The sequence below is a fragment of the Crocuta crocuta genome, unplaced genomic scaffold (genome assembly GCF_008692635.1).
Source record: "Crocuta crocuta isolate KB4526 unplaced genomic scaffold, BGI_CrCroc_1.0 scaffold135, whole genome shotgun sequence".
Classification (NCBI taxonomy): Eukaryota; Metazoa; Chordata; class Mammalia; order Carnivora; family Hyaenidae; genus Crocuta; species Crocuta crocuta.
In genome coordinates this window covers 98459-125654 of record NW_027530503.1, presented here as the reverse complement: position 1 = coordinate 125654, position 27196 = coordinate 98459, and the positions used below count along the sequence as shown (strand labels likewise).

Genomic DNA, 27196 nt, shown 5'->3' with positions numbered 1-27196 from the left:
CCCCATCAGTCCTCAGTTTGTTCTCAGCATTCAAGAATCTCTCATGGTTTCCCTGCCTCCCTATCCCCCTTATTTCCCCCAGTCTTCTCCCCCACGATCTTCCGTTAAGTTCCTCCTNTTGATGGACACTTAGGCTCTTTCCATGTTTTGGTTATTGTTGAGAATGCTGCTATGAACATTGGGTTAGATGTTCCCCTATGCTNCCTGGAGCCTCTTTCGGTCTGTGACTCCCTCTCTCTCTGACCCTCCCCTGCTCACGCTGTCTCTCTCTCTCTTAGAAATAAATAAAACATAAAAAAAACAGCATAACACCCTCAAGGTCCATCCATGTTGCTACACATGGCCAGATTTCATTCTTTCCTATTGCCATGTAGTATTCCATCGTATAGATAAACCACATCTTCTCCATCCATTCTTCATTTGATGGACACTTAGGCTCTTTCCATGTTTTGGTTATTGTTGAGAATGCTGCTATGAACATTGGGTTAGATGTTCCCCTATGCTTCAGCACTCCTGTATCCCTTGGGTAAATTCCTATCAGTGCTATTGCTGGGTTATAGGGGAGTTCTATAGTTCTTTTTTTTTTTTTTTGAGGAACCTTCACATGTTTTCCAAAGGGGCTGCACACCAGTTTACATTCCCACCAACAGTGTAAGAGGGTGCGATTTCTCCACAGCGTTCCCAGCATCTAGAGTGCTCAGCAGGCCTCCTCATCAGGGAGATTTTTTTTTTATTTTGTAAATAGTCTATGTCAAGTTGGTTTCCATATAACACCCAGTGCTAATCTCCACAAGTGCCCTCCTCCATGCTCGTCACCCCTTCCCCTCCCATCCACCCCCATCATCCCTCAGTTTGTTCTCAGCATCAAAAGTCTCTCATGGTTTGGCTTCCTCCATCTCCTTCACTATTTTTATCCTTCTTCTTCTTGATCACCTCCTTCATTGAGGTGTCTGTTGATCCTCACCAATGCCAAATGGCATGACAGAAATGCTTTCATAAATCCAAATAAGGACAGTAAATCTGGGATTTCTTTGTTTGTCAGTGTCTGTAGAAACACAGTAAGTTCTCTTCCACCATCAAAATGGAGGGCACTTCTGGGACTGACCACTGGGTGTTATATAGAAACCATCTTGACAATAAACTATTAAGAAAAAAAAAAGCAAAGAACGATGCTTTCTTATGAGATGTCCCATGAGTGGGGCAGGAGCAGAGGCAGGAATGAGACTTATGGTGTCAATAAAGAAACATCAGAAGACATAATCTGATGTCTAATTTCTGGTAACAACTACAAAATGAGTGAAGGGGAATGTAGAAGCCTATCCGCATCCCTAGAAAATGAGAATGTGTATATGTAAGCCCACAACAACAAAGATATTAGAAGTGGACAGAGGACTTACTCAGTGTCTATCTTGGAAGCTGTCCACTCCCCAAGGTCAGCGGATTGCTCTGAAGGTCTTGTGTTCACTGTGTGCTCATAAAGACCAGAAGCTTCAACAGGATCCACGAGTATTCAGTTTGTGCTTCTTGACTGCAGGAGCCTTCCAACTGCACAGAATAACTAATTGATCATTCAGTTGCCGGTATCAGCTCAATGTGTGTGTCCTCTACCATCCCCATTAGAAAACCTAATGCCAATGTGATAGTAGGAGGAGACAGGGCCTTTCAAAAACACATAGGTCATGAAAGGGCTGCCCCCTCATGATGGGATTAGTTCCCTTATACACCAGGACGGGGAAAGTCCCCTGTCCCATGGCCCCATGCGAGGTGACAGAATGGATGGTCAAGGACATGAGTGATCTCCAGGCACCAAATCTGCCTGTCTCTTGACCTTGGACTTCCCAGACTCCAGAACAATAAGAAATGAGTGTCTGTGGTTTAAATCCACCAAGTCTGTAAACAGTGTTACAGCATCCAGAGCAGACTAACACGTTAGTGACACAGAAACCAAGTACTGACACTCTGGCATTTCCTTGCTATATTTGTGGTGAAAAGTACCTGATAAGTTCCTTCAGTGAGCCCAAAGACAGTTTTTTTTTCCTCTCACATTTTTTCCAAAATATTGAATTTAATAGGAGAAAATCAAAGGAAAGGCAGCCATACCCTGTAAGTGACAGGAGTGAATATGATTCATGAGTCGTTTCGAAAATGTTCCCACATCTGAATGCCATAGGGCAGAGCCTATAATTGGAGGAAATATTTCTACATGCATGGCTCTTCCACATACAATGTCACAGAGAGATGAGTGATGTGCCCTTGAGTCCGTGGACCGTAGGGTCATAAGTGCTGCTGGGACTGTCTTTAAAAGGGGAAAACATAAAACAAATTCAAATACTAATTAAAGAACACCTCAATCTGGGACATATTAAACCTTCAACTAGTCCTTGGCATAGTCCTGTTTTATGCATTCCAAAGAAGTCAGATACATGGAGGCTCCTCCATGACTTAAGAGCTGTTAATGTCCATATGATCCCAATGGGACAATTACAATTTGGACTTCCTAACCCAGCTTTAATTCCTCAAGACTTTAACATTATTATTGATTTAAAAACTTGTTGTTGTTCTTACATTTCCATTACAGCTGGAAGACAAAGAAAATTTCACTTTCATTTTCCTCACTATTAACAATCATCAACCCAGACAGAGGTTTCACTGGAAACTCCTGCCACGAGGTATGAAGAACAGCCCAGATATGGGTCAATACTTTGTTAATACAGCTCTATTACCCACTAGAGAAAAGTGTCCTCAAGTTCTCATTTATCACTATACGGATGGTATCTTAATAGCAGCTCCCCAGTAAAATATACCTGCAGATCCTTTACAATTTTTATTCAACCAGTCACTTCCGTCGGCCTCCTCATCGATCCTGAAAACGTTCAAAAGTCAACACAATGGAAATATTTACCATATAAACTATTACAAAACTATATCACTCCACAACATATAAAAATTCATTTCTGTAACCCTTTAATCCTTAGTTTGCTATAGCAATACTTGGGACATATTAATGGGTCCCAAATATCAGCTTACAGACCCACTTTAGGAATCCTGACATATCAGCTTACTTCACTGTATAATCGGTCAAAAAGGGACCCCAGCCCCTCTCTCTGAGCCATGATAGACTAAAAGCTCTAGAGAAATTGCATCTCATAACGCATTGGGCCTCCATTACCTTTATTGGTCAACAGGAATCCCAATTTCCTTTCATTTTTTAAATTTTAAGCACGACCCATTCTTCCACTAGAGTTATATGTCAAGTTTTGCCTATCAAATAAATGTGTAATCATTGAATGTTATTTTTATCCTCCCAACCGAAACATCCAGATTCTCCTTATTTGTCACTTTGATTGCAATTAATTCAAGAAGGCTGCAATTGGATTATTCAATTTACAAGAACTGACTCTGTATCTATTTTTCTAGGGATTAGTAAAGATGATATAAAATATCTTTGGACTCATGGAGAACCTTTTCAAATCACTATAGCAGTTCACACACGTGACCTTCTTTATTCTCTCCCAGAATATAAGAAGATCCAGGGCCTTCAATTACTTAATTTATCTGCTATGCCTTTGGCTTCAAAACAATCAACTCCCAGTGCTCTTACTGTTTTTATTGATGGCTCAAAACAAACAAACAAACAAACAAACAAACAAAAAACCTCCCAAGTTGTCCTTACATGGGCAAAAAAAATGCAACCTGGAAACACTCTTACACTGCTCTCACTACTTCTCCCCAGAGGGCTTACCTAACCACTGGTATATGAACCATCAAACATTTTTTAATCGCGCAGTTAATTTGATTACCAATACCCAATATTTTGCTCAATTACTTAATGACTATTTCTGTGTCCCTCTCAATACTAATTGCAAACTTTGCTCAATATGTTTCTAGAAGCCCAAGCACTTTCACTAACAACTCATCGTGTCATTTTGATATTTCATATTCTAAATCATTCTCATTTACCAAAACCCCTTACATGAGGAAGTGACCTAACTGACTCCTTATTACTAGGATCACTTTTCTTGTTCACTGTCACTTCTCATTCCTTTTCCACCAAGTTGCATGCTCTCTATCCAAACAAATTTCTATTCCTCTCTCTCAGGCAAACTATGTCATTCATACCTGCCTAGAATGACAATAATGTTCCCCTACCTATCTGACCCATGGGATAAATCCTTGGGTCTTCGAAACCAATCAATTATGGCACATGGAAGTCAGGAATGTATCATCTTTGGTAAATGCTATTGGACGCATGTGTCTGTGGACACCTTTTCTGGATAAGTATGGGTCTCTGCCGAAAGGGGAGGATGCACTTTATATGTTATATCCCCACTTACTTGAATGTTTCACAGTAATGAGGGCATCAGAAAAATAAATTAATAACTGATAATTTCCCAGCTTCCTCCTCAAAACAGCTAAAATCCTTCTTAGAACAATGGAATATCTGTCATTCGACCTTATAACCCACAAGGTCAAGCCATCGTAGAACATGCAAACAGCCTTTTAAAATTGCTTTTATTAAAGTGTAAGAGGAGGAGAGGCCAACGTGGTGGAAAAGTAGGGAAATCTTAAGTGCCCTCATCTCTCATACTAAGCAGTGTTGAGGCCAAAGGACTTTTTTTTAAATATTTTTTTATTTATTTCTAGGAGAGACAGAGACAGCGTGAGCAGGGGAGGGTCAGAGAGAGAGGGAGTCACAGACTGAAACAGGCTCCAGGCTCTGAGCTGACGGTCAGCACAGAGCCCGACGCGGGGCTCGAACCCACAAACCGCGAGATCATGACCTAAGCGAAAGTCGGATGCTTAACCGACTAAGCCACCCAGGCGCCCCCAAAGGATTTTTTTTAAGTTTTATTTATTTCTAGGAGACAGAGAGAGAGAGAGAGCGTGAGCAGGGGAGGGTCAGAGAGAGAGGTAGTCACAGACTCTGAAACAGGCTCCAGGCTCTGAGCTGGCAGTTAGCACAGAGCCCAACGCAGGGCTCGAACCCACGAACCGCGAGATCATGACCTAAGCAAAAGTTGGACGCTTAACCGACTAAGCCACCCTGGCGCCCCGAGGCCAAAAGACTTTGAACTCCAAGATTCTAGGGGGCAAAATGACAGACATACTTCAGGGACCCACTGGGACCACCAGACTGGCCATAGGTGCAAAGTTGTGAACTTTGAGAGATAGAACGAATGGAGAAGAGGGATCCCCTTCTTTGGAAAGACAAAGGGAAGAGTAAGAGGGTCTGGGGAAGCCTATGACAGTATATGGACAAGAGAAAAACCAAGGACCAGGGTGGAGAAAGATCCAATCTCTAACTGCTGGGCTTTCTCCAGACTGGGACTGGATTGCCTGTTTGAGCATCTGTGTAGGAGAGGAGACAGCCCCAGGGTCAGCAACTAGTTCAATGGCACAGTCCACAGTGGGAGAGAGCAATCTTCCCCCTGGAGGGCTGTGAAAAGATATGGATCCTCTCGAAGGAGCAGCACTTCCCTGAAACTGAGGTACACAGAGTGGAAACCTTAAAGACATAGGGGATTAAGTCCTAGCTGAGTGCCAAGGTGGCATGTGAGTTCGCTGAGCAAGACAAACCGCAGGCACAGCGCAGTGAGGCGGCGGGGCAGCTCTTCTCCAGAAATGGGACAGGGAGTGGAAATCTTTAAGATACCAGGGTTTAAATGCAGCCAAGGGGGAAGGAGGCAAGGGAGTTGGTGGAGTGGGAGAAACCACCTCGTTTGCGCCCATGGCACAGTGAGGACGGCTTGAACAGAGTGGTTTGGGACACCTGGTCCATGGACGAGAGACTGGGGTGTCGCCATTTTTCTCCCCATTGCCAACAAGGTGGGGGCTTCACGGAAAAGACAGCAGGCCCACAGTGGAGTCAGGCCCCGCCTACACCAAATCACACCCTTTCACACCTAGAGCCAGAATGACTGAAAAATTAAACAGTTCCTCCTCCTTTGGTTACTCTGGTTGTTGGTTTCTTAAGCAGACATATTTAATCTATTCCCTTGATAGATTTTCTATACATCCTTTTTTATTTTCCTTTCTCTCTCTCTGATTAAGTCATATAGTGTCTTTGTCTGATGTATTTTATTTTATTTTATTTATTTTATTTTATTTTCCGATCTCCTTTGTTATCTTCCTTTCTCTCTTTCTGGATTAAGCTGTATAGTTTCTTTGTCTGCTCAATTTTTAATTTCTTCTCTTTTTCCCTACACCTGTCATTTAACTCTATGTATGGGATAAATCCTCTACCATCAGCATCACCTCCATCCTTTTGTTTATCCGCAGCTGGTGTTTCGGATTGTTTTTTTGTTTTGTTTCTGGGTTTTGTTTGTTTGTGGGTACACTTGTGGTTTTTTTTGTTAGCTTTTTGTTTCTTTGTTCCTTTGTATGTTTGTTTGTTTTTTCCAGGGCTACTTCAAGGAAGAAATAAAAGCACACCGAGTGGAAGGTTCAAAACATTAATACAAGTAGGGAGAAAAAGTAACCAAAGTCACAACAACAAAGAGCAAGTAACACTCTACAAAAAAACACGTCATGAATGGCGAGGCCCTGGGCAGTGTATGATCCCTTTTGGATATAGAAGTGCTCAAAGACGTAGAGCACATAACAAGCTTTTAAAACACAAGGGACAGAAAACTAGGCAAAATGAAGAAATGGAAGAATTCTCCTCAAAAAAAAAATTCCAGGAATAAGTGAGAGCTAAAAAATCACTCAAAACAGTATGAACATTGGATACCTTTTTCTGCTTTGTCAAAGATTAGTTGGCTGTATACTTTGGGGTCCAATTCTGAGTTCTCAATTCAATTCCATTGATCTATGTGTCTGTTTATGTGCCAATAAAATACTGTCTTGATGATGTCAGCTTTGTAGTAGAGGCCTAAGTCTGGGATGGTGATACCTCCCGTTTTGGTTTTATTGTTCAGTATTACTTTGGCTATTCGGGGTCTTTTGTGGCTCCATACAAATTTTAGAATATTTTGTTCTAGTTTTGAGAAGTATGCTCGTGCAATCTTGATTGGGATTCCATTGAATGTGTACATTGTTTTGGGTAGTAATGACATTTTAACTATATTTATTCTTCTAATCCATGAGCATGGAATGTTTTCCCATTTCTTGTGTCTTCTTCAATTTTCTTCATAAGTTTTCTATCGGTTTCATCATACAGATTTCTTATATCCTTGGTTAGGTTTATTCCTAGCTATTTTATGTTTTTTCTTCAATTGTGAATGGGAACAGCTTCTTGATTTCTCTTTCTGTTTCTTCATTGTTGGTGGATAAAAATGCAACCGATTTCTGTACATTGATTTTGTACCCTGCAACTTTGCTGAATTCTTGGATTAGTTCTAGTAGGCGTCTGGTGGAATCTCTCGGGTTTTCTATGTGGAGTATTGCTTTGTCTGCAAAAAGTGAAAGTTTGACTGTTTCTTTGCAATTCTGATGCACTTTATTTCCTTTTATTATCTGATGGATGATTCTAGGATGTCCAGCACTATATTAAACAACAGTAGTGAGAGTGGACATCACTGTCTTCTTCCTGATCTCAGGGGGAAAGCTCTCAGTTTTTCCACTTTGAGCATGATGTTAGCTGAGGGCTTCTCATAATTGCTTTTATGATGTTTAAGTAAGTTTCTTCTATCCTGACTTTCTTAAGCCTCTTTAACTGATGTNGGTTCATCTATACGATGGAATATTACATGGCAATGAGAAAGAATGAAATCTGGCCATGTGTAACAACATGGATGGACCTTGAGGGTGTTATGCTGAGCAAAATAAGTAAGGCAGAGAAGGACAGATACCATATGTTTGCACGTATAGGAGGATTAGGAGGAACTTAATGGAGGACTGTGGGGGAGAAGAAGAGGGGAAATAGTGGGGGAGAGGGAGAGAGACAAACCATGAGAGGCTCTTAAATGCTGAGAACAAACTGAGGATTGATGGGTGTGGGGAGGGAGGGGGAGATGGACATAGTGGAGGGCACTTGTGGGGATGATCACTCGTTGTTATATGGAAACCAACTTGACAATAAACTATTTGTAAAAAAAAAATGTGGTTTATCTCTACAATGGAATACTACGTGGCAATGAGAACGAATGAAATCTGGCCACGTGTAGCAACATGGATGGACCTTGAGGGTGTTATGCTGTGCAAAATAAGTGAGGCAGAGAAGGACAAATACCACATGTTTTCACGTATAGGCGGATAACAGGAACTTAACAGAGTATCATGGGGGAGAAGAAGGGGGAAAAATGGGGAAGAGGGAGGGAGAAAAACCATGATAGACTCTTGAATGCCAAGAACAAACTGAGGGCTGATGGGGTTGGGAGGAGGGGAACGGTGTGATGGGCATGGAGGAGGGCACTTGTGGGGATGAGCACTGAGTATTAAATGGAAACTAACTTGACAATAAAGTTAAAAAAATAAAAATAACTCAGGCAGAGAACGACAAATATCATATTTTTGCACGTATAGGAGGATTAGGAGGAACTTAACGGAGGACCATGGGGGAGAAGTTGGGGGGAAATAGTGGCGAAGAGGGAGAGAGGCAAACCATGAGAGACACTTGAATACTGAGAACTGAGGACTGATGGCTGTGGGGGGGAGGGGGGAGATGTGCATGGAGGAGGGCACTTGTGGGGCTGAGCACTGGGTGTTATGTGGAAACCAACTTGACAATAAACTATTTGTAAAAGAAATTAAAATACATAAAAGTAAATAAAAAATAAAATAAAATAAAATAAAAAAGTGCATCACCAACAGGAAACAATTTGATTATCAATTTGGGAAAACTCGTTAGGTTTAAGTCATAATGTTCTGATTTTCAGACTCCAGTTTTCAGACTCCAACTTGTCTCTAGGATTGACATTTCCTTTTTCTAAAAGCTAATGGATGTTTGAAACTGCTCACATTTATCACAGTTTCATGAAAGTAGTATTTCTGAGTCCAAATATCTTTCATTATGTTTTCGCAATTATTAAATAAAAAGTTCTTCTGACTCTTGCCAGCTGATAAGATTGTTTCTCACCAATGACTACAGGAAATATACCTGGAGATTTATAAGCAAGGAACAGAATAAAGGGGTCAACTATAGGAGATACACAGGAGGAGTCATCCTGTGAACAGGAGGGTCTGCAGTGCTCATGGTGGAAGGGTCTCACACTTGCATGCTGGATCAGTTAGGAGGGGAGAAAGGCATCCCTATATTTCTGCAGGGGGTTATGAAACAACGGGAGCATGAGGACCACCGAGGGGCGATCACAACCACCAGGGGAAACTCAGTAACTAGGGAGCTCATGATCCAGGAAAACAGGGTGGTTGAGGGCTGGTTTCCTCTCAAGGATTTTCAGATCCAGGCTCTGCACACTTCTGACATGAACACAGGAAAGAGTTTGTAAAAGTGGTGGAAACACATAAATGTCCTCCCTGTTTGGAATGAACCATCATCATGGGAATACCCAAACTTGTCTAGGGTCAGGCACTGGCATAAAACTATCTTTGACCATTGTCATTTAACGAGAGTTTAGAAGAACAATGATATCCATTTCATAGATGAAGAATATTTTCAATTAACATTATTCTTACTGATATTTGATGTGTTGCCTTCAACATATTTTAACTCAACCATTTTAACTGTATTGAGGCTCTCTTTTTTCTAATGTTTGTTGATTTTTTCCTTAGTTTATTGTCAAGTTGGTTTACATATTTTTATTGATTTTTAAGAGAGAGACAGACAGAGTGTGAGCAGGGAAGGGGCAGAGAGAGAGATGGAGACACATAATCTGAAGCAGGCTCCAGGCTCCAAGCTGTCAGAACAGAGACTGACGAGAGGCTAGAACTCATACACTGTGAGATCATGACTTGAGCCAAAGTCGGACACTTAACCAACTGAGCACCCAGGCGCCCCTTATTGAGGCTTTCCATTGAGGTGCACATACAGTTCATGTGTAAATGAGCTCTTGTGGTTGTAGAAAACCCTGGCATCTCCATCAGCTCTGTAAGTTTCTGTCAGGGCTTCTCACTATCTCCAATCCGTGTGACAGAACAGACCTGGCTTCCACACGTCCCTCTACTGGGATGTCTACTGGGTCAGGAAACTGCAGACCTCACTGGGATGTCCAGCCTTGTCCGGCACGTGGTTCAGGGGGCAGGTGAGTCCCATGGTGAGGAGCACAGGTCCAGATCCTGGGGGCTACTCTCACCTCACATGCTCTCTTGGACACTCACACACTACCTCTCTGCTACAGTGTATCTGTCTACCTGTACAGTCGTGGATATTGATTCCTACCTCACATGTTTCGGCGCATATGTGAAAATAAGGATTATCATAGGTATTAAATAATCACTGCAGCAAAATCACAAAATAATAAATCAGAATGTCCTGAAGGATATTGTGGCACCAAACAATGCCCTATCCATTAGACCTGCTCAGGTCACTGATTTCATAAGGATTCTCCTTGCAAAATGTACTATACAGTGAGAGGACATCAGTCTGCTGACTAAACCACCATCCTTGAAGCTGCAGGGGGGACAGGAGCCCCAGTCCCAGGATTCCCGACTATTCACATTCAGAGATCAGGACAGAACACATACATCTAACCATGGAGTTTAGGGTCTCTTAGGTTTTCTTTGTTTCTATTTTCAACAGTAATTCATGATGAACAAGCACAAGAAACACGGAATATATACGTGGATATGAGTGAGAGAAACAGTGGATGTGTGACAGTTTCCTGTCTTGTGTCTGCAGGTGTCCTGTGTGAGGTGCAGCTGGGCCAGGCTGTGGGAGACCATATAAATCCTGTTGCGGAGGGGGTCCCTGAGACTCTCCTGTGCAGCCTCTGGATTCGCCTTCAATAGCTAATGGATGAGATGGGTTACCAGACTCCAGGGAAGGAGCTGAATGGGAGTCTACATATGTGTACGGTATAAGGTAAGGGCCAAAAGTCATTATTGTACTCACTGATATTCAACACCATTTCTGAAAGAAGCCATTCTTTCTCTACTGATCATTCTATGAAGTCTCCTGGAGGATTTACCGACTGCATCTGGACACGTTTCGTTCTGCTCCATAATCTGCTCCCTTGGTCTATGTGTCTGAGTTAATGCCAGCAGCACACAGTTGTAGTTAATGGACCTCTGCAATATACTTAGAAAGAAGGAAGTGCGATGTCTCCAAGTTTGTTCTTCTTTTCCATGATTATTTTCTCACTGCCATGTGCTTTGTGGTACCATAAGGATTTCTCAGAAAAGTTCATTGTCATTATGTTAATTCAATTCACTTTAGAAATTATTAGAACAGATAAATGGAATAAAGAGTATAACAATACAAAAACTGACAAGATTGAAATTGGTATCTGGAAAGTAAGTGAGATTTAAAAAGAATCTGTACTATGAAGGTAAAACTAAAAAAAAATAAATACAATCAAAATTAAGGAGGGGACATACTGATACCAAAGAAGTGATAACAACAAGAGAAAATACTTAGGTAATTATGCACCTACAATTAGATAACCAATGAAAATTAGGAAATTTCTAGAGTTACATAATCCACCAAAACTGTTCATGAAGAAATAGAAAATTAGCAGAATGAAAACGAAAGAAGATTGAATCCATAATCTAATCTTCCTCCCCTGAAAAAAAAATGTCAGGTTAGTACCAGAGGGCTTTATCTATGAATTGTGTCAAAATTTAAAGATTTAATGCCAAATGCTTCTTAGACTAGTACCAAAAACTCAAAAGGAAGGTGCCCCAACCGTACCAAGGTCAACCGTACTGTGAGGCGAAATCTAAAGACACCACACGAAGAAAACTAAAGGCCAATATCTCAGATGGACGTACATGGAAAACTCCTAGCATAGTGAATGCACCAGCACATTGAAAGGATCATATGAATCCAGGGTGACTCATGCCTGGGATTCGAGGATCCTTCACCATACACAAATATGTATATGTGAGACCCTACATTAACAGAGACAGGGATTGATTCTACATCATCATCTATTGATATATAAAAACTTTAGACAAAAATTTTAAAAATGGTCATTGTTAAAAAATCTAAACAACTGAGTAAAAGAAATAATTTACCTGGACAACATCGTGGCCATATATGAAAAGCCCACACCTGACAGCATATTCAACAGTGAAAATCTGAAGCCTTTCCTGTCACATCAGGAGCCGGGCAAGGGTGCTCATCCACAACATAGGTATTCCACATAGTAACATGAAGGAGAATAAAATATGCCATCTAACGTATATCATCTTGTCACATTGCTCATTTGGATGAAAGTCACTTGAGTAGCAGTCCAATGACACTGTGACAATCCTTTCTTCCCATGAGAACAGGAATTAAATCTACCCTGGGAAAGTTCCCTTCCCTGAAAAACGATCCTTAGCCCCTGAAATAAGAGCTTAGCACCAAGAAGGCTGAGCAAACAAGCTTTGCTACTTGAGGAAGTAGCAAATTGCTGAGGAGCAATTGAGTAGACTGAACCCAAATCAATGTTTTGTCAACTCTTCACAAATCCATTGTTTTGTTTTCTTAAAAGGCACAAGTATCACCTACTTTGTTCATCTCTGGGTGTCACGTTATTGGGAAGCTCATCCACATGCAAAATGAATTTTATTCTCTTCTGTAGATATGTCTTATGTCAATTGAGTAATTAGAGAAGACAGAGAACACAGGAGAAGAGAAGGAAAAAGCTTTCTGCTCTACAACTTGAAGGTGTACTCATAAAAATTAGGTAAGAAAATGAAATAAAGATATGTAAATTAGTAAGAAAGAAGAAAATTACTTTTTTGAGGATCACATGATTGTATATATAGTAAAACCTTAGAAGCTCCACAAAAAAGTATTAGAACCAATTAACAAACTCAGGAAAATTTCAGAATACTAAATCAACATACAAAAATATGTTGTATTTCTTCACACTAAAAACAAAGTATATGAAAAAAATAACAAAATCAATTTAAATCAACAATTTAAAATGGAACAAAATGGACCACCTGGGTGGCTCTATTGGTTAAGTTCATACTGTTGATTGTGTCTCAGGTCATGATCTCATGGTTCAAGAATTTAATCCCAATTGTTTAATCGCATCAGTGCAGAACCTGGTTGGGATTCTATGTCCCCCTTCCTCTCTCTGGTATCTCACTCCCTCTCTCCCTGTCATGCAAAAATAAACGCATATTAAAATTAAATGGCACAAAATAAAATCTTTAGGATTAAATTTCTCTAAAAAGTAAAATATTAGCATACTAAACATGACCTGCTTGGAGAAAGATATGTACAACGGCGAACACAGCTGCAAACATAAGTGTGTTCACAGATAGAATTCTTCATATGTCACAGCACCTTCTACACAAAGTGAACTAAAAGTGCCCATCAAACATTCTTTTTTTTTTTTAATATATATTTTTTTTATTTTATTTTATTTCTAGGATAGAGAGAGACAGCGTGAACAGGGAAGGGTCAGAGAGAGAGGGAGACACAGACTCTGAAACAGGCTCCAGGCTCTGAGCTGGCAGTCAGCGCAGAGCCCGACGCGGGGCTCGAACCCACGAACCGCGAGATCATGACCTAAGCGAAAGTCGGACGCCCAACCGACTAAGCCACCCAGGCGCCCCAAACATTCTTTTTAACTTTCAGAGAAGCAAATCTAAATCGGGAGCTTCATATACAGTAAAAGTACATGCAAATAGGGCACTGCCTGAGCTGATTAAAACACATCAGCCTTGACCCTGCAGCTGGGAGAGGAGCCCCAGCCCCAGGATTCCCAGGTGTTCGCATTCTGTGATCAGGACAGAACACAGACACCTCACCATGGAGTTTGTGCTTGGCTGGGTTTTCCTTGTTGCTGTTTTAAAAGGTAATTCATGGTGAACAAGAGACACTGAGAATGTGAGTGGATATGAGTGAGGAACCGTGCGTGTGTGACAGTGTCCTGACCAGTATGTCTTGTGTCTACAGGTGTCCAGTGTGAGGTGCAGCTGGTGGAGTCTGGGGGAGGCCTGGTGAAGCCTGGAGGGTCCCTGAGACTCTCCTGTGCAGCCTCCGGATTCACCTTCAGTGACTATGCCATGGGCTGGGTCCGCCAGGCTCCAGGGAAGGGGCTGGAGGGGGTCTCAAGTATTAGTAGTAGTGGAAGTTACACATAGTATGCAGACTCCGTGAAGGGCCGATTCACCATCTCCAGAGACAACGCCAAGAACACGCTCTCTCTGCAGATGAACAACCTGAGAGCCGAGGACACGGCCATGTATTTCTGTGCGAGAGACACACTGAGGAGTCATCAGTGTGAGCCCAGACACAAACCTCCCTGTAGAAGGGGATCAGCACCACCAGGGGGTGCACACTATGCACAGCTCTGGTTTATATTCCAAGAGCAGAGACAGATGGAGGTTGCAGGCAGGTTTCCTGTCAGGGTCTGGGGCTTCCTTTCCACACAACACTTTCCCCCAGGGAGCCTCTCTGAACACGTGATTCTGTGCTTTCCTACTAATTCTCCAAATTAGAAACTTTGGTGTCGTAAGACTACATTAACATGCACAAAGACACAGTTGCGTGCACTTGTTTACTCCTGTCCCTTAATATGAATGAATTATAGATACCCTGATGCACATCAGGTGAAGATTTACAGGAGTCCCAGATGCATTCACTGTGCAGCCAGGATCATAAAATCCACATAGTCTCTCATTACCTCACCCAGCTCTCGTCCCAATCAAACAACATGACACTTCATTCATGGCACTTTGCTACTCAGGACTTTAAATGAGTTACTGCCTTATTCAATTACTCTAAACAAGAACCTTCCTCAACATTACAGGCAGGTTTCTTGTCAGGGTCTGGGGCTTCTTTTCCAGACAGCAGTTTCCCCCCAGGGAGACTCCCTGGACACCTGATTCTGTGCTTACTTATTCTTGTCCTACAATAGGGCAAATAGACTAACAGGCACAAAAGAAACAGATGCTTACACTTGCTTGTTCCTGTACCTAAATACAAATTATTTACAGATATCCTGATGCACATCACACAAAGCTTTACAGGATTTCAGATGCACCCACTGCATCACAAGAGCATCCAGCTCAACGTGCACTCTTGCTACAAGTAGCATAAAGTGCATGCTGGACGTGAGGTTACAGAGACATCAAAAATTGAAGCAATAGATGACAGACTCCTGGTGGTGTCATTGTCTGAACCATTCTCACAACATCGATTGTAACGGAAAGCACAGAAGCACTGGGACTCTCACCAGGTGGTGGCGTTGATATGGAATCTGAAGATCACACAGACACAGACACAGACACACACACACACACACACACACACACACACACACGTATTATAAAACCTTCATCACCTTCATCATCATGTCTGTTGAGAGAAGGGTAGGCCTCTCAACAGGTCATAAATGCTTGGATGGAGTCAGGAATGGAAACTGCCTCAGGGCATGTTTGTGGGTCACTGGGGAGGAGGTCCTGTTCCCAGGAGGGGCTTCTGTGGAGACAGACTCCCACCTGTATCAAAAGATGGAGAACCCATGGTTTCCTGTTGGATTTCCCACGTGTGGGGCAGGAGGAGAAGAGGGAAAGAGGAGGGTCAGGAGATGGAAAGAACAATCCACGCTCAGAATGTGTTGACTAATCCACTAAACATGGATGAAAACTGGGAGAAGAAAAGAAAGAAATGTCTATTCCAAGTAGAAAATGCTCTGAATCCTTGGAAAATGAAACTAATGATCCATGTAAACAAGCACAAATAGCATGATAATAGAAGGGGACTGAGGCCTTACCAAAAGTGTAGGCTGGAAGCCGTCCACTCCTGAGAAACACCAGCATGCTCTGAAGGTCTTGGATTCACTGTGTACACGCAAAGACTAGCGTCTTCAACTGGATCCATGGGAAACAATCTTATTGCTAAGAATGTGCTAACAGTAGGGGACTTTAATACTCCATTTACAGCAATGGATAGATCAACTAGACAAATAATCACTAAAGAAACAATGGACGTCAAGGACACATTGGAGCAGATGGATTAGACAGATACATTTAGAACTCGACATCCTGAGGTTATGGAATTCAATTACTTCTCAAGTGTGCATGGCACATTCTCCAAGATAGATCACATATGGGTCATAAAGCAGCCCTCAGTAAATATAAAAGAATTGAGATCACACCATGTACACTTTTAGATCCCAAAGGTATGAAAATTGAAATCACTCACAGGACGAATTCTAGAAAACCACCAAAACCATGGAGGTTAAAGAACACCCTACTAAGGAACGAATGTGCCAATCAGGCAAATAGAGAAAACATTAAAAACTATTTGGAAAGAAATGAAAACAAAAATACAACAATCCAAACTCTATGGGATGTGGCGAAGGCAGTCTTAAGAGGAAAGAACATTGCACTCCAGGCCTATTTCAAGAAATTAGAAAAAGTGCAAGTGCAAAATCTTATAGCGCACCTTAAGGCACTACAGGGAGAACAACAAGAACACCCCAAACCCATTAAGAGACGAGAAATAATAAAAATAAGGGGAGAAATAAACAAAATAGAAACCAAATGAAACAGTTGAACAGATCAACAATACCAAGAGTTGGTTTTTTGAAAAAACAAACAAAATTGACAAACCTCCAGCCAGGTTTCTCAAACTCAAAAGGGAAAGACCTCAAATCAACAAAATTATGAATAAAATGGTCTTATTATAACCAACCTCTCAGAAATACAAGCAATTATTATGGAATACTATGAAAAATTGTATGCCAACAAATTGGACAATTTAGAAAAAATGGTCAAATTACAAAACACACACTCACCACCAAAATTCAAAAGGAATGAGATAGAAAATTTGAATATACCCATAACTAGTGAAGAAATTGTATCAGTTATCAAAAATCTCCCAAAAAATAAGAGCCCAGAACCAGAAGGCTTCCCTGGGAATTCTACCAGACATTTAAAATAGAATGAATACCCATTCTTCTCAAGCTATTCCAAAAAATAAAAATCGAAGGAAAACTTCCGGACTCATTTTCTGAAGCCAGAATCACTTTGATTAGCAAGCCAGACAGAGAGCCAGCAAAAAAAGAGAACTACAGGCCAATATCGTTGATGAATACGGATGCAAAAATCCTCAACAAGGTACTTGCAGATCGAATCCAACAGCACATGTAAACAATTATCCACCATGATCAAGTGGAATTCATTCTTGGGTTACAGGACTGGTTCAATATTCGGAAATGAATCAATGTGATATATCACATTAAAAAAGAAAACATAAAAATCATTTGATCCTGGAGGGGGAAAGATGGCAGAGAAGTAAGGAGCTCCATACTTGCACTCGCGCCCATACATCACACGGAAAAGATCTGAAGCCATTGGAAACATAAAACCTGAGAGATTGGGAGAAAAAGGACGCAGAATCCACTGAGAAAGCCTGCTAATGTGAGTGCGAACTGGGGAATATAAAATCGGGTCGGGATCGGAGACTCCAGGGTCGGAGGTGATCCCCCTCTACCCTCTATGGGGAGTGAGAGGGGAAAAAGAGAGAGTCTGAAACAGAAAAACCTCTGCTCGGGGCATAGAAAGACCGTACTTGCAAAATCCTGCACACCAGGTCCCCTCGCGCCAACTGGTCCCGGGGGGCTGAGTGCACAGACTGCTTCTTTGTGCTGCTCCTGGCGGCTGGACTTCAGAGTAGCACCGCGCCTGCTGCCAGTGTCCTCCCGGGCGGCTGGGGCCCCTGGAAGAGCCGCGCGTGGACGCCGGGCGTCTGCGCTCCTGGCTGGCTGGGACTCTAGAGGGAAGGCAAAGAGCTAAAAACTGGGAAATTAGCCTGTGAGTTCGTGTTTCGGGTGACGAGTCATAGACGGACCTGGTTTTCCTCACTCCAGCGGGATCGGGCTCAACGCACCCAGCAGGCAAGCTCCTGCCCACGCTCGCCAGCCCGATCCAGAGAAGGAAGCAGCGATTCAGACGCCACCCCCAGAGGTAGGGGGGAGGCCTGGAATTGCCCCAGGGGATTGTCTGGGAAGTTGTGTCTAAGGCAATATCAGCGGGGCACGCGGACTGGGATTTGGAGATTGGGACTGACCTGAGTTGAAGAGTGCAACCAACTTTGACTGCGCCCCCGGTACTGGGAGTTTACACGCCCAAAGAAGCGAGGTGCAGCGCTTGGTTCAAGAAGGGACTGGAGCACCGTCACTCTCCTCCCCACAACCGCCAAGGCAGAGCTCCCGCCTGAGGCATTGGATCTGCCACGCCCATCCCTGCCTGAGAGGTGCCCTCCTCCCTTTTTTTTCTTCTTCTTCTTTCTCTTTTCTCTCTTTTTCCCCCAGAACACTGACCTGATTAACTCTGGTCGCCAGCTTGCTTAAACAATCACAACAAGTTCATTCTGTAGGTGTAAATTCTACACCTACCGACATTTTCATCTCTTTCTCTCAGGAGTAATGAGACTATATAGTTTCTCTGGATAATACCAGCATCCTTCTCTCACCTATCCAACCGTATTGAACACTTTACCTCTTTGAAAAAAGCTTCTTATCCCTTCTGCCTGTTCATTATATTTCCAATTTTGCCTCATCCCCGCCCTGGCTTCTCTCTCTTTCTCTATGCTCCTCAACCAACACTGCGTACACACGGCTATTTAACTGTAGTTGGGAAATCCAGTTATATGCCTTGAACCATTCTTTGTCCATCGGTATTCTTCTTTTTTCCTTTTCTTTTCTCCTTTTTGAACCTTTTATGTATTTTATACTCCCTATTATTCGCCCTCCCTTCTCCGTATTTTCTCTTAACTTTTTCGTTTTCCCACTCACTTTGCATGTTAGTTATTTGCCTGTGCATTTGTGTTTTCCTGCTCCCTGTGTGTTTGTCTGTCTGTTTCCTTATCCAGGGCCNCCATCCACTACCAAAATTCACACCAGAAGAGATAGAAAACCTGAACAGACCTATAAGAAGTGAGGAAATCGAATAAGTTATCAAAACTCTCCTGACAAATAAAAGCCCTGAGCCAGATGGCTTCCCAGGGAATTCTACCAGACATTTGAAACAGAATTAGTATCATTCTTCTGAAACTATTCCAAAAAAGAAACAGAAGGAAAACTTCCGGACTCATTTTATGAAGCCAGCATCACTTTGAATCCCAAGCAAGACAGAGACCCAGCAAAACAGGGGAAATACAGGCCAATATCCTTGAATACAGATGGAAGAATCCTCAACAAGATTCTTGCAAATCAAATTCAACAGCACATAAAAAGAATTATCCACCAAGATCAAGTGGATTCATTCCTGGGTTACAGGGCTGGTTCAATATTCGCAAATCAATGAATGTGATACATCACATCAACAAAAGAAAAGGTAAACATCATATGATCCTCACAATAGATGCAGAAAAAGAATTTGAGAAAATACTGCATCTTTTCTTAATAAAGACCTCGAGAAGGTCGGGATAGCAGGTACTTATTTAAACATCATAATAGCAATCTATGAGAAGCCCACAGCTAACATCATCCTCAATGGGGAAAAACTGAGAGCTTTCCCCCTGAGATCAGGTACACGACATGGATGTCCACTCTCACCACTGCTGTTTTCCATAGTGCTGGAAGTCGTACCATCAGCCATCAGACAACAAAAGGAAATAAAAGCATCAGAATTGGCAAAGAAAAAGTCAAACTTTCACTTTTTGCAGACGAAATGATACTCTACATAGAAAACCCGACAGACTCCACCAGAAGCCTATTAGAACTGATCCAAGAATTCAGCAAAGTCACAGGGTACAAAATCAATGTAGAGAAATCGATTGCATTTTGAGATTTTTTTTTATTTATTTATTTCTAGGATAGAGAGAGACAGCGTGAACAGGGGAGGGTCAGAGAGAGAGAGGTGGATACAGACTCTGAAACAGGCGCCAGGCTCTGAGCTGGCAGTCAGCACAGAGCCCAACGCGGGGCTCAAACCCAAGAACCGTGAGATCATGACCTAAGCGAAAGTCAGACGCTTAACCGACTAAGCCACCCAGGCGCCCCAGAAATCGATTGCATTTTGATACACCAACAATAAAGCAACAGAAAGAGAAATCAAGAAACTGATCCCATTCACAATGGCACAAAAAAAGGATAAAATACAAAGGAATAAACCTAACCAAAGATACAAGAGATCTGTATGATGAAAACTATAGGAAAGCTTATGAAAGAAATTGAAGAAGACACAAAGAAATGGAAGAACATTCCATGCTCATGGATAGGAAGAATAAATATAGTTAAAATGTGATTACTACCCAAAGCAATCTACACATTCAATGCAATTACAAACAAAATTACACCAGCATAGTTCTCAAAACTAGAACAAACTATCCTAAAATTTGTATGGAACCACAAAAGACCCCAAATAGCCAAAGTAATACTGAAAAATAAAAACAAAACGGGAGGTATCACCATCCCAGACTTTAGCCTCTACTACAAAGCTGTCATCATCAAGACAGTATGGTACTGAAACAAAAATAGACACATAGACCAATGGAATCGAATTGAAAACTCAGAGCTGGACCCAAAGGTATACAACCAACTAAATTCTGACAAAGCAGAAAAGGTATCCAATGGAAAAAAGACAGCCTTTTTAAAAGATGGTGTTGGGAGAACGGACAGCAATATGCAGAAGAATGAAACTAGATCATTTTCTCACACCATGTACAAAAATAAACTCAAAATGGATAAAGGACCTGAACGTGAGACAGGAAACTATCAGCACCCTAGAGGAGAAAGCAGGCAACAACCTCCTTGACCTCCACCGCAGCAACTTCTTACTTGACACATCCCCAAAAGCAAGGGAATCAAGAGCAAAAATAAATGATTGGGACCTCATCAAGATTAAAATCTTCTGCACAACAACGGAAACAACCCACAAAACTATTAGGCAACCAACGGAATGGGAAAAGATAGTTACAGAGGACATATCAGATAAAGGGTTAATATCCAAAATCTATAAGGAACTCACCAAACTCCACAACCGAAAAACAAACAACCCAGTGAAGAAATAGGCAGAAAATATGAACAAACACTTCACCAAAGAGGACATCCAGATGGCCAACAGACACATGAAACGATGCTCAGCATCCCTCCTCATCAGGGAAATACAAATCTAAACCACACTGAGATACCACCTCACACCAGATAGAGTGGCTAAAATGAACAAATCAGGAGACTAGACGTTGGTGAGGATGTGGAGAAACGGGCACTCTCTTACACTGTTGGTGGTAATGTAAACTGGTGCAGCTCCTCTAGAAAACAGTGTGGCTTTTCATTTAAAAAATGAAGACTAGAACTCCCCTATGACCCAGCAATAGCACTGTTAGGAATATACCCAAGGGTTACAGGAGTGCTGATGCATAGGGGCACATGTTCCCCAATGTTCATAGCAGCATTCTCAAATATAGTCAAAACATGGGAAGAGCCTAAGTGTCCATCAACAGACGAATGGATCAAGAAGATGTCGTTCATCTATACGGTGGATAACTACATGGCAATGAGAAAGAATGAAATCTGGCCATGTGTAGCAACATGGATGGACCTTGAGGGTGTTATGCTAAGAAAAATAATCAGGCAGAGAAGGACAAAAACCATATGTTTGCACGTATAGTAGGATTAGGGGGAACATAACGGAGGACCATGGGAGAGAAGAAGGGGGGAAATAGTGGAGGCGAGGGAGAGAGACAAACCATGAGAGACCATTGAATGCTGAGAACAAACTGAAAATTGATTTGTGTGGGTAGGGAGGTGGGAGATGGGCATGGAGGAGGGCACTTGTGGGGATGATCACTCGGTGTTATATGGAAATCGACTTGACAATAAACTATTTGTAAAAAAAAAAGAAGAAGAAGAAGAAGAAGATGTGGTTTATGTATACAATGGAATACTACATGGCAACGTGAAAGAATGAAATCTGGCCATGTGTAGCAACATGGATGGACCTTGGGGGTGTTATGCTGAACGAAATAAGTCAGGTAGAGAAGGACAAATACCACATGTTTTCACGTATAGGCGGATAACAGGAACTTAACGGAGTACCATGGGGGAGAAGAAGGGGAAAAAAGTGGGGAAGAGGGAGGGAGACAAACCATGATAGACTCTTGAATGCCAAGAACAAACTGAGGGCTGATGGAGGTGGGAGGAGGGGAAACGGTGTGATGGGCATGGAGGACGGCACTTATGGGGATGAGCACTGGGTGTTATGTGGAAACCAACTTGACAACAAACTATTTGTAAACAAAAAATAAAAATAAATTAAAAATAAATTAAAAATAAAAATAAATTAAAATAAAGAAGTGCATCACCAACAGGAAACAATTTGATTATCAATTTCGGAAAACTCGTTAGGTTTAAGTCATAATGTTCTGAATCTCAGACTCCAGTTTTCAGACTCCAACTTGTCTCTGGGATTGACACTTCCTTTTTCAAACAGCAAAGATTTTGTTTGAAGCTGAGCACATTTATCATAGTTGCATGAAAGTAGTATTTCTGAGTCCAAATATCTTACATTCTCTTTTCGCAATTATTAAATAAAAAGTTCTTCTGACTCTTGCCAGCTGATAAGATTGTTTCTCACCAATGACTACAGTAAATATACCTGGAGATTTATAAGCAAGGAACAGAATAAGTGATCAACTATAGGAGATACACAGGAGGAGTCATCCTGTGAACAGGAGGGTCTGCAGTGCTCATGGTGGAAGGGTCTCACACTTGCATGCTGGATCAGTTAGGAGGGGAGAAAGGCATCCCTATATTTCTGCAGGGGGTTATGAAACAACAGGAGCATGCGGACCGCCATGGGGCGATCACAACCACCAGGGGAACTCAGTAACTAGGGAGCTCATGATCCAGAAAAACAGGGTGGTTAAAGGCTACTAGTCTCCGCTCAAGGATTTTCAGATCCAGGCTCTGCACACTTCTGACATGAACACAGGAAAAGAGTTTGTAAAAGTGGTGGAAATACATACGTGTCCTCCCTGTTTGAATGAACCGTCATAATGGGAATACCCAAACTTGTCCATGGTCAGGCACTGGGATACATATATCTTTGACCATTGTCATTTAACGAGAGTTTAGAAGAACAATGATATCCATTTCATAGATGAAGAATATTTTCAATTAACATTATTCTTACTGATATTTGATGTGTTGCCTTCAACATATTTTAACTCAACCATTTTAACTGTATTGAGGCTTTCTTTTTTTAATGTTTGTAGATTTTTTCCTTAAATAGTTTATTGTCAAGTTGGTTTACATATTTTTATTGATTTTTAAGAGAGAGACAGACAGAGTGTGAGCAGGGAAGGGGCAGAGAGAGAGATGGAGACACATAATCTGAAGCAGGCTCCAGGCTCCAAGCTGTCAGAACAGAGACTGACGAGAGGCTAGAACTCATACACTGTGAGATCATGACTTGAGCCAAAGTCGGACACTTAACCAGTGAGCACCCAGGCGCCCCTTATTGAGGCTTTCCATTGAGGTGCACATACAGTTCATGTGTAAATGATCTCTAGTAGTTGTAGAAAACCCTGGCATCCCCATCAGCTCTGTAAGTCTCTGTCAAGCCTTCTCACTATCTCCAATCCGTGTGACAGAACAGACCTGGCTTCCACACGTCACTTTGCTGGGACCTCTAGAAGGTCAGGAACCTGCAAATCTCACTGGGATGTCCAGCCTTGTCTTGCACGTGGTTCAGGGGGCAGGTGAGTCCCATGGTCAGGATCACAGGTCCAGATCCTGGGATGACTCTCACCTCACATGCTCTCTTGGACACTCACACACTACCTCTCTGCTACAGTGTATCTGTCTACCTGTACAGTCGTGGATATTGATTCCTACCTCACATGTTTCGGCGCATATGTGAAAATAAAGATTTTCATGGGTGTTAAATAATCACTACAGCAAAATAAAAAAAATAATAAATCAGAATGTCCTGAAAGATATTGTGGCACCAAACAATGCCCTATCCTAGACCTGCTCAGGTCACTGATTTCATAAGGATTCTCCTTGCAAAATGTACTATATAGTGAGAGGACATCAGTCTGCTGACTAAACCACCATGCTTGAAACTGCAGCGGGGACAAGAGCCCCAGTCCCAGGATTCCCGAGTGTTCACATTCAGAGATCTGGACAGGACACAGACATCTCACCATGGAGTTTGGGGTCACTTTGGTTTTCCTTGTTTCTATTTTAAACAGTAATTCATGATGAACAAGAACAAGAGACACGGAGTATATAAATGGATATGAGAGAGAGAAACAGTGGATGTGTGACAGTTTCCTGACTTGTGTCTGCAGGTGTCCTGTGTTGGGTGCAGCTGGGGGAGTCTGTGGGAGACCTGATGAATCCTGGCGGGGAGGGGGTCCCTGAGACTCTCCTGTGCAGCCTCTGGATTCGCCTTCAATAGCTAATAGATGAGATGGGTTACCAGACTCCAGGAAAGGGGCTGAATGGGAGTCTGCATACGTGTACGTTATAAGGTAAGGCCAAAAGTCATTATTGTACTCACTGATATTCAACACCATTTCTGAAAGAAGCCATTCTTTCTCCACTGTTCATTTTATGAAAAATCCTGGAGGATTTACTGACTGCATCTGGACAAGTTTCATTCTGGGCTCCATAATCTGCTCCGTTGGCCTATGTGTCTGAGTTTATGCCAGCAGCACACAGTTGTAGTTAATGTTCCTCTGCAGTATACTTAGAAAGAAGGAAGTGTGTTGTCTCCAAGTTTGTTCTTTTCCATGGTTATTTTCTCACTTCCATGTGCGTTGTAGTACCATAAGAATTTCTCAGAAAAGTTCATTGGCATTTTATTAATTCAATTCACACTAGAAATTATTAGAACAGATAAAAGGAATAAAGAGTATACCAGTACAAAAACTGATAAGATTGAAATTGGTATCTGGAAAGTAAGTGAGATTTAAAAAGCATCTGTACTAAGTGTGATGTCTGCACGTTTACTCTTCTCTCTCACGATTAGTTTCTTAATTCCATTGGGTTGTGTTGTTACATAGGAATTGGGATATTCTTCCTTTTCATCCAAAAGGTCATTGGTATTTTTATTGACTCAAATAACAGAATGACAAAGCAGAGAACAAGTAGAGACCCCCACAAATACAGAAAAAAATCAACTACATTAAAATTAGTATTTGAGGGAGAAGAGAAAACCTCAGCCTGGAGAGTGTCTTTTAGTTCTGGCTGGGGTGCTGACTTTGAACTAGGTGCCCCTGTTGCCAGAAAGCACCAGGAAAAAACTGCACTTCAGCGGTTCTGGCGCCATCCCTGGTGACAAGGGTTGGTGGCTCTGCGGCCCCATTCCTAGCGGTGGCGGCCGGATGGCACTCGCGGTGCATGTTGGCAGCGCAGACTCTGCGGACCTGAAGTTGCTACTTCCCCGCACGCACTTGGGTTGTATAGGTGTTTGACCACAACGGATCGGGGGCTGTGACACTTCCCCCACCCTCCACTCAACCCCTTGCAGCAAGGAAGCAATGACCTGTGACCTGAGGGACTATTGAGGACGGTATAAACAAAGCCTGAGGACTGGGACCTAGAAAGGAGGCGGGGCATGGGGCACAGAACTCAGCCCACCTTGGCTACATCCTCACCACAGGGAGATAGGACACAAAGGAGTGACTTGCAACACTTGGTTGAGAAGGGACTGGAGAGACACCATTCTTCTCCCCACAACCACCAAGGCTGGGTCTCAGGGAGCAGCCAGAGAACACAGTGGAGGGGAGAACTGCCTACATCAAACCACACCAATCCCCGCCTGAGAGCTGTTTTGTTGTTGTTGTTGTTTTTACCTGAGCCTGGGTTTGCGTGTTGATTGGTTTTGTCTGTGCGTTTGTGTAACTTCGTTCCCTCTGTGGTTGTCTGTTTTCTTTTTCCAGGGCTGCCTCAAGAAACAAACCAAAGTACACATGGTGGAGAGTCTCAAATACCTATACAAGTAGGGAAACAAAATAAACTAACGCTCAAAAAGAGAAACCAAGAGACACCATTCAAAGAACACTTCCTGAACAGACAGGCCGTGAACAAAGATCCCTCTCTAATACAGCAGAACTCTCAGGGGCAGAGTGTACGACAAGCTTTTAAAATTAACAAGAGACAGAACGCTAACCAAAATAACGAAACGGAAGAACTCTCCTCCGAAAGTATTCCAGGAAGAAATGACAGTTAAAGAGCTGCTCAAAACAGATATAAGCAAGATAACTGAACAAGAATTTAGAAACACAATCATTAAATTAAACGCTGGGCTTGAAAAAAGCATGAAGGACATCAGAGAAACTATGACTGCAAACACTATAGAGCTTAATAATAGCTATCATGAATTAAGAAATGCTATAAATGAGATACATAATAAAATGGAGGAAGGTAAACTGGTGCCACCCCTCTGGTAAACAGTGTGGAGATTCCTCAAAAACTTAACAATAGAACTCACCTATGACCCAGCAATAGCACTGCTAGGAATTTATCCAAGGGATACAGAAGTGCTGATGCATAGGAGCAAATGTACCCCAATGTTCATAGTAGCACTATCAAGAATAGCCAAAACATGGAAAGAGCCCAAGTGTCCATCAAGTGACAAATGGATCAAGAAGATGTGGTTTATGTATACAATGGAATACTACAAGGCAATGAGAAAGAATGAAATCTGGCCATGTGTAGCAACATGGATGGACCTTGAGGGTGTTATGCTGAGCGAAATAAGTCAGGAGAGAAGGACAGATACTATATGTTTGCATGATTAGGAGGATTAGGAGGAACTTAACGGAGGACCATGGGAGAGAAGAGGGGGAGAAATAGTGGGGGAGAGGGAGGGAGGTAACCCATGAGAGGCTCTTGAATGCTGAGAACAAACTGAGGGCAGATGGGGTGGGGCGGAGGGTTAGGGGGGTGATGGCTTTGGAGAAGGGCACTTGGGGGGATGAGCACTGGGTGTTATACGGAAACCAACTTGAAAATAACTATTAAAAAAATGAATCAATGTATCTACCAGAAAATTAAGAAAGAAATACAACAAATACATGGAAGCCAATGAAACTGAAAACATGATAGTCCAAAACGTTTGGGATGGAGCAATGGTGTTTGTAAGAGGGAATTATATAGCAATACAGGCCTGAATCAAGAAACAGGAAAAAATCTCAAACACACATCCACCTTACACCTAAAGGAGCTTGAAA

At 42.2% G+C, this 27196-nt stretch overlaps 1 protein-coding gene and 1 pseudogene across 2 annotated transcripts in view; both read left to right on the top strand.

The window, feature by feature from the left end:
* The window catches only part of LOC144233800 (uncharacterized), a 17380-nt gene extending 6535 nt beyond the window's left edge, over positions 1–10845 (top strand). The window contains exons 3-4 of the mRNA XM_077766843.1: positions 9960–10139; positions 10736–10845. Of these exons, the coding sequence (XP_077622969.1) occupies positions 9960–10139; positions 10736–10845 (290 nt within the window). The remainder of the gene's footprint in view (positions 1–9959; positions 10140–10735) is intronic.
* A 2903-nt stretch (positions 10846–13748) lies between these two features.
* The window catches only part of LOC144233799 (immunoglobulin heavy variable 3-74 pseudogene), a 36196-nt pseudogene continuing 22748 nt past the window's right edge, over positions 13749–27196 (top strand). Inside the window, exon 1 of the transcript XR_013335759.1 lies at positions 13749–13853. The product of XR_013335759.1 is annotated as an immunoglobulin heavy variable 3-74 pseudogene (transcript). The remainder of the gene's footprint in view (positions 13854–27196) is intronic.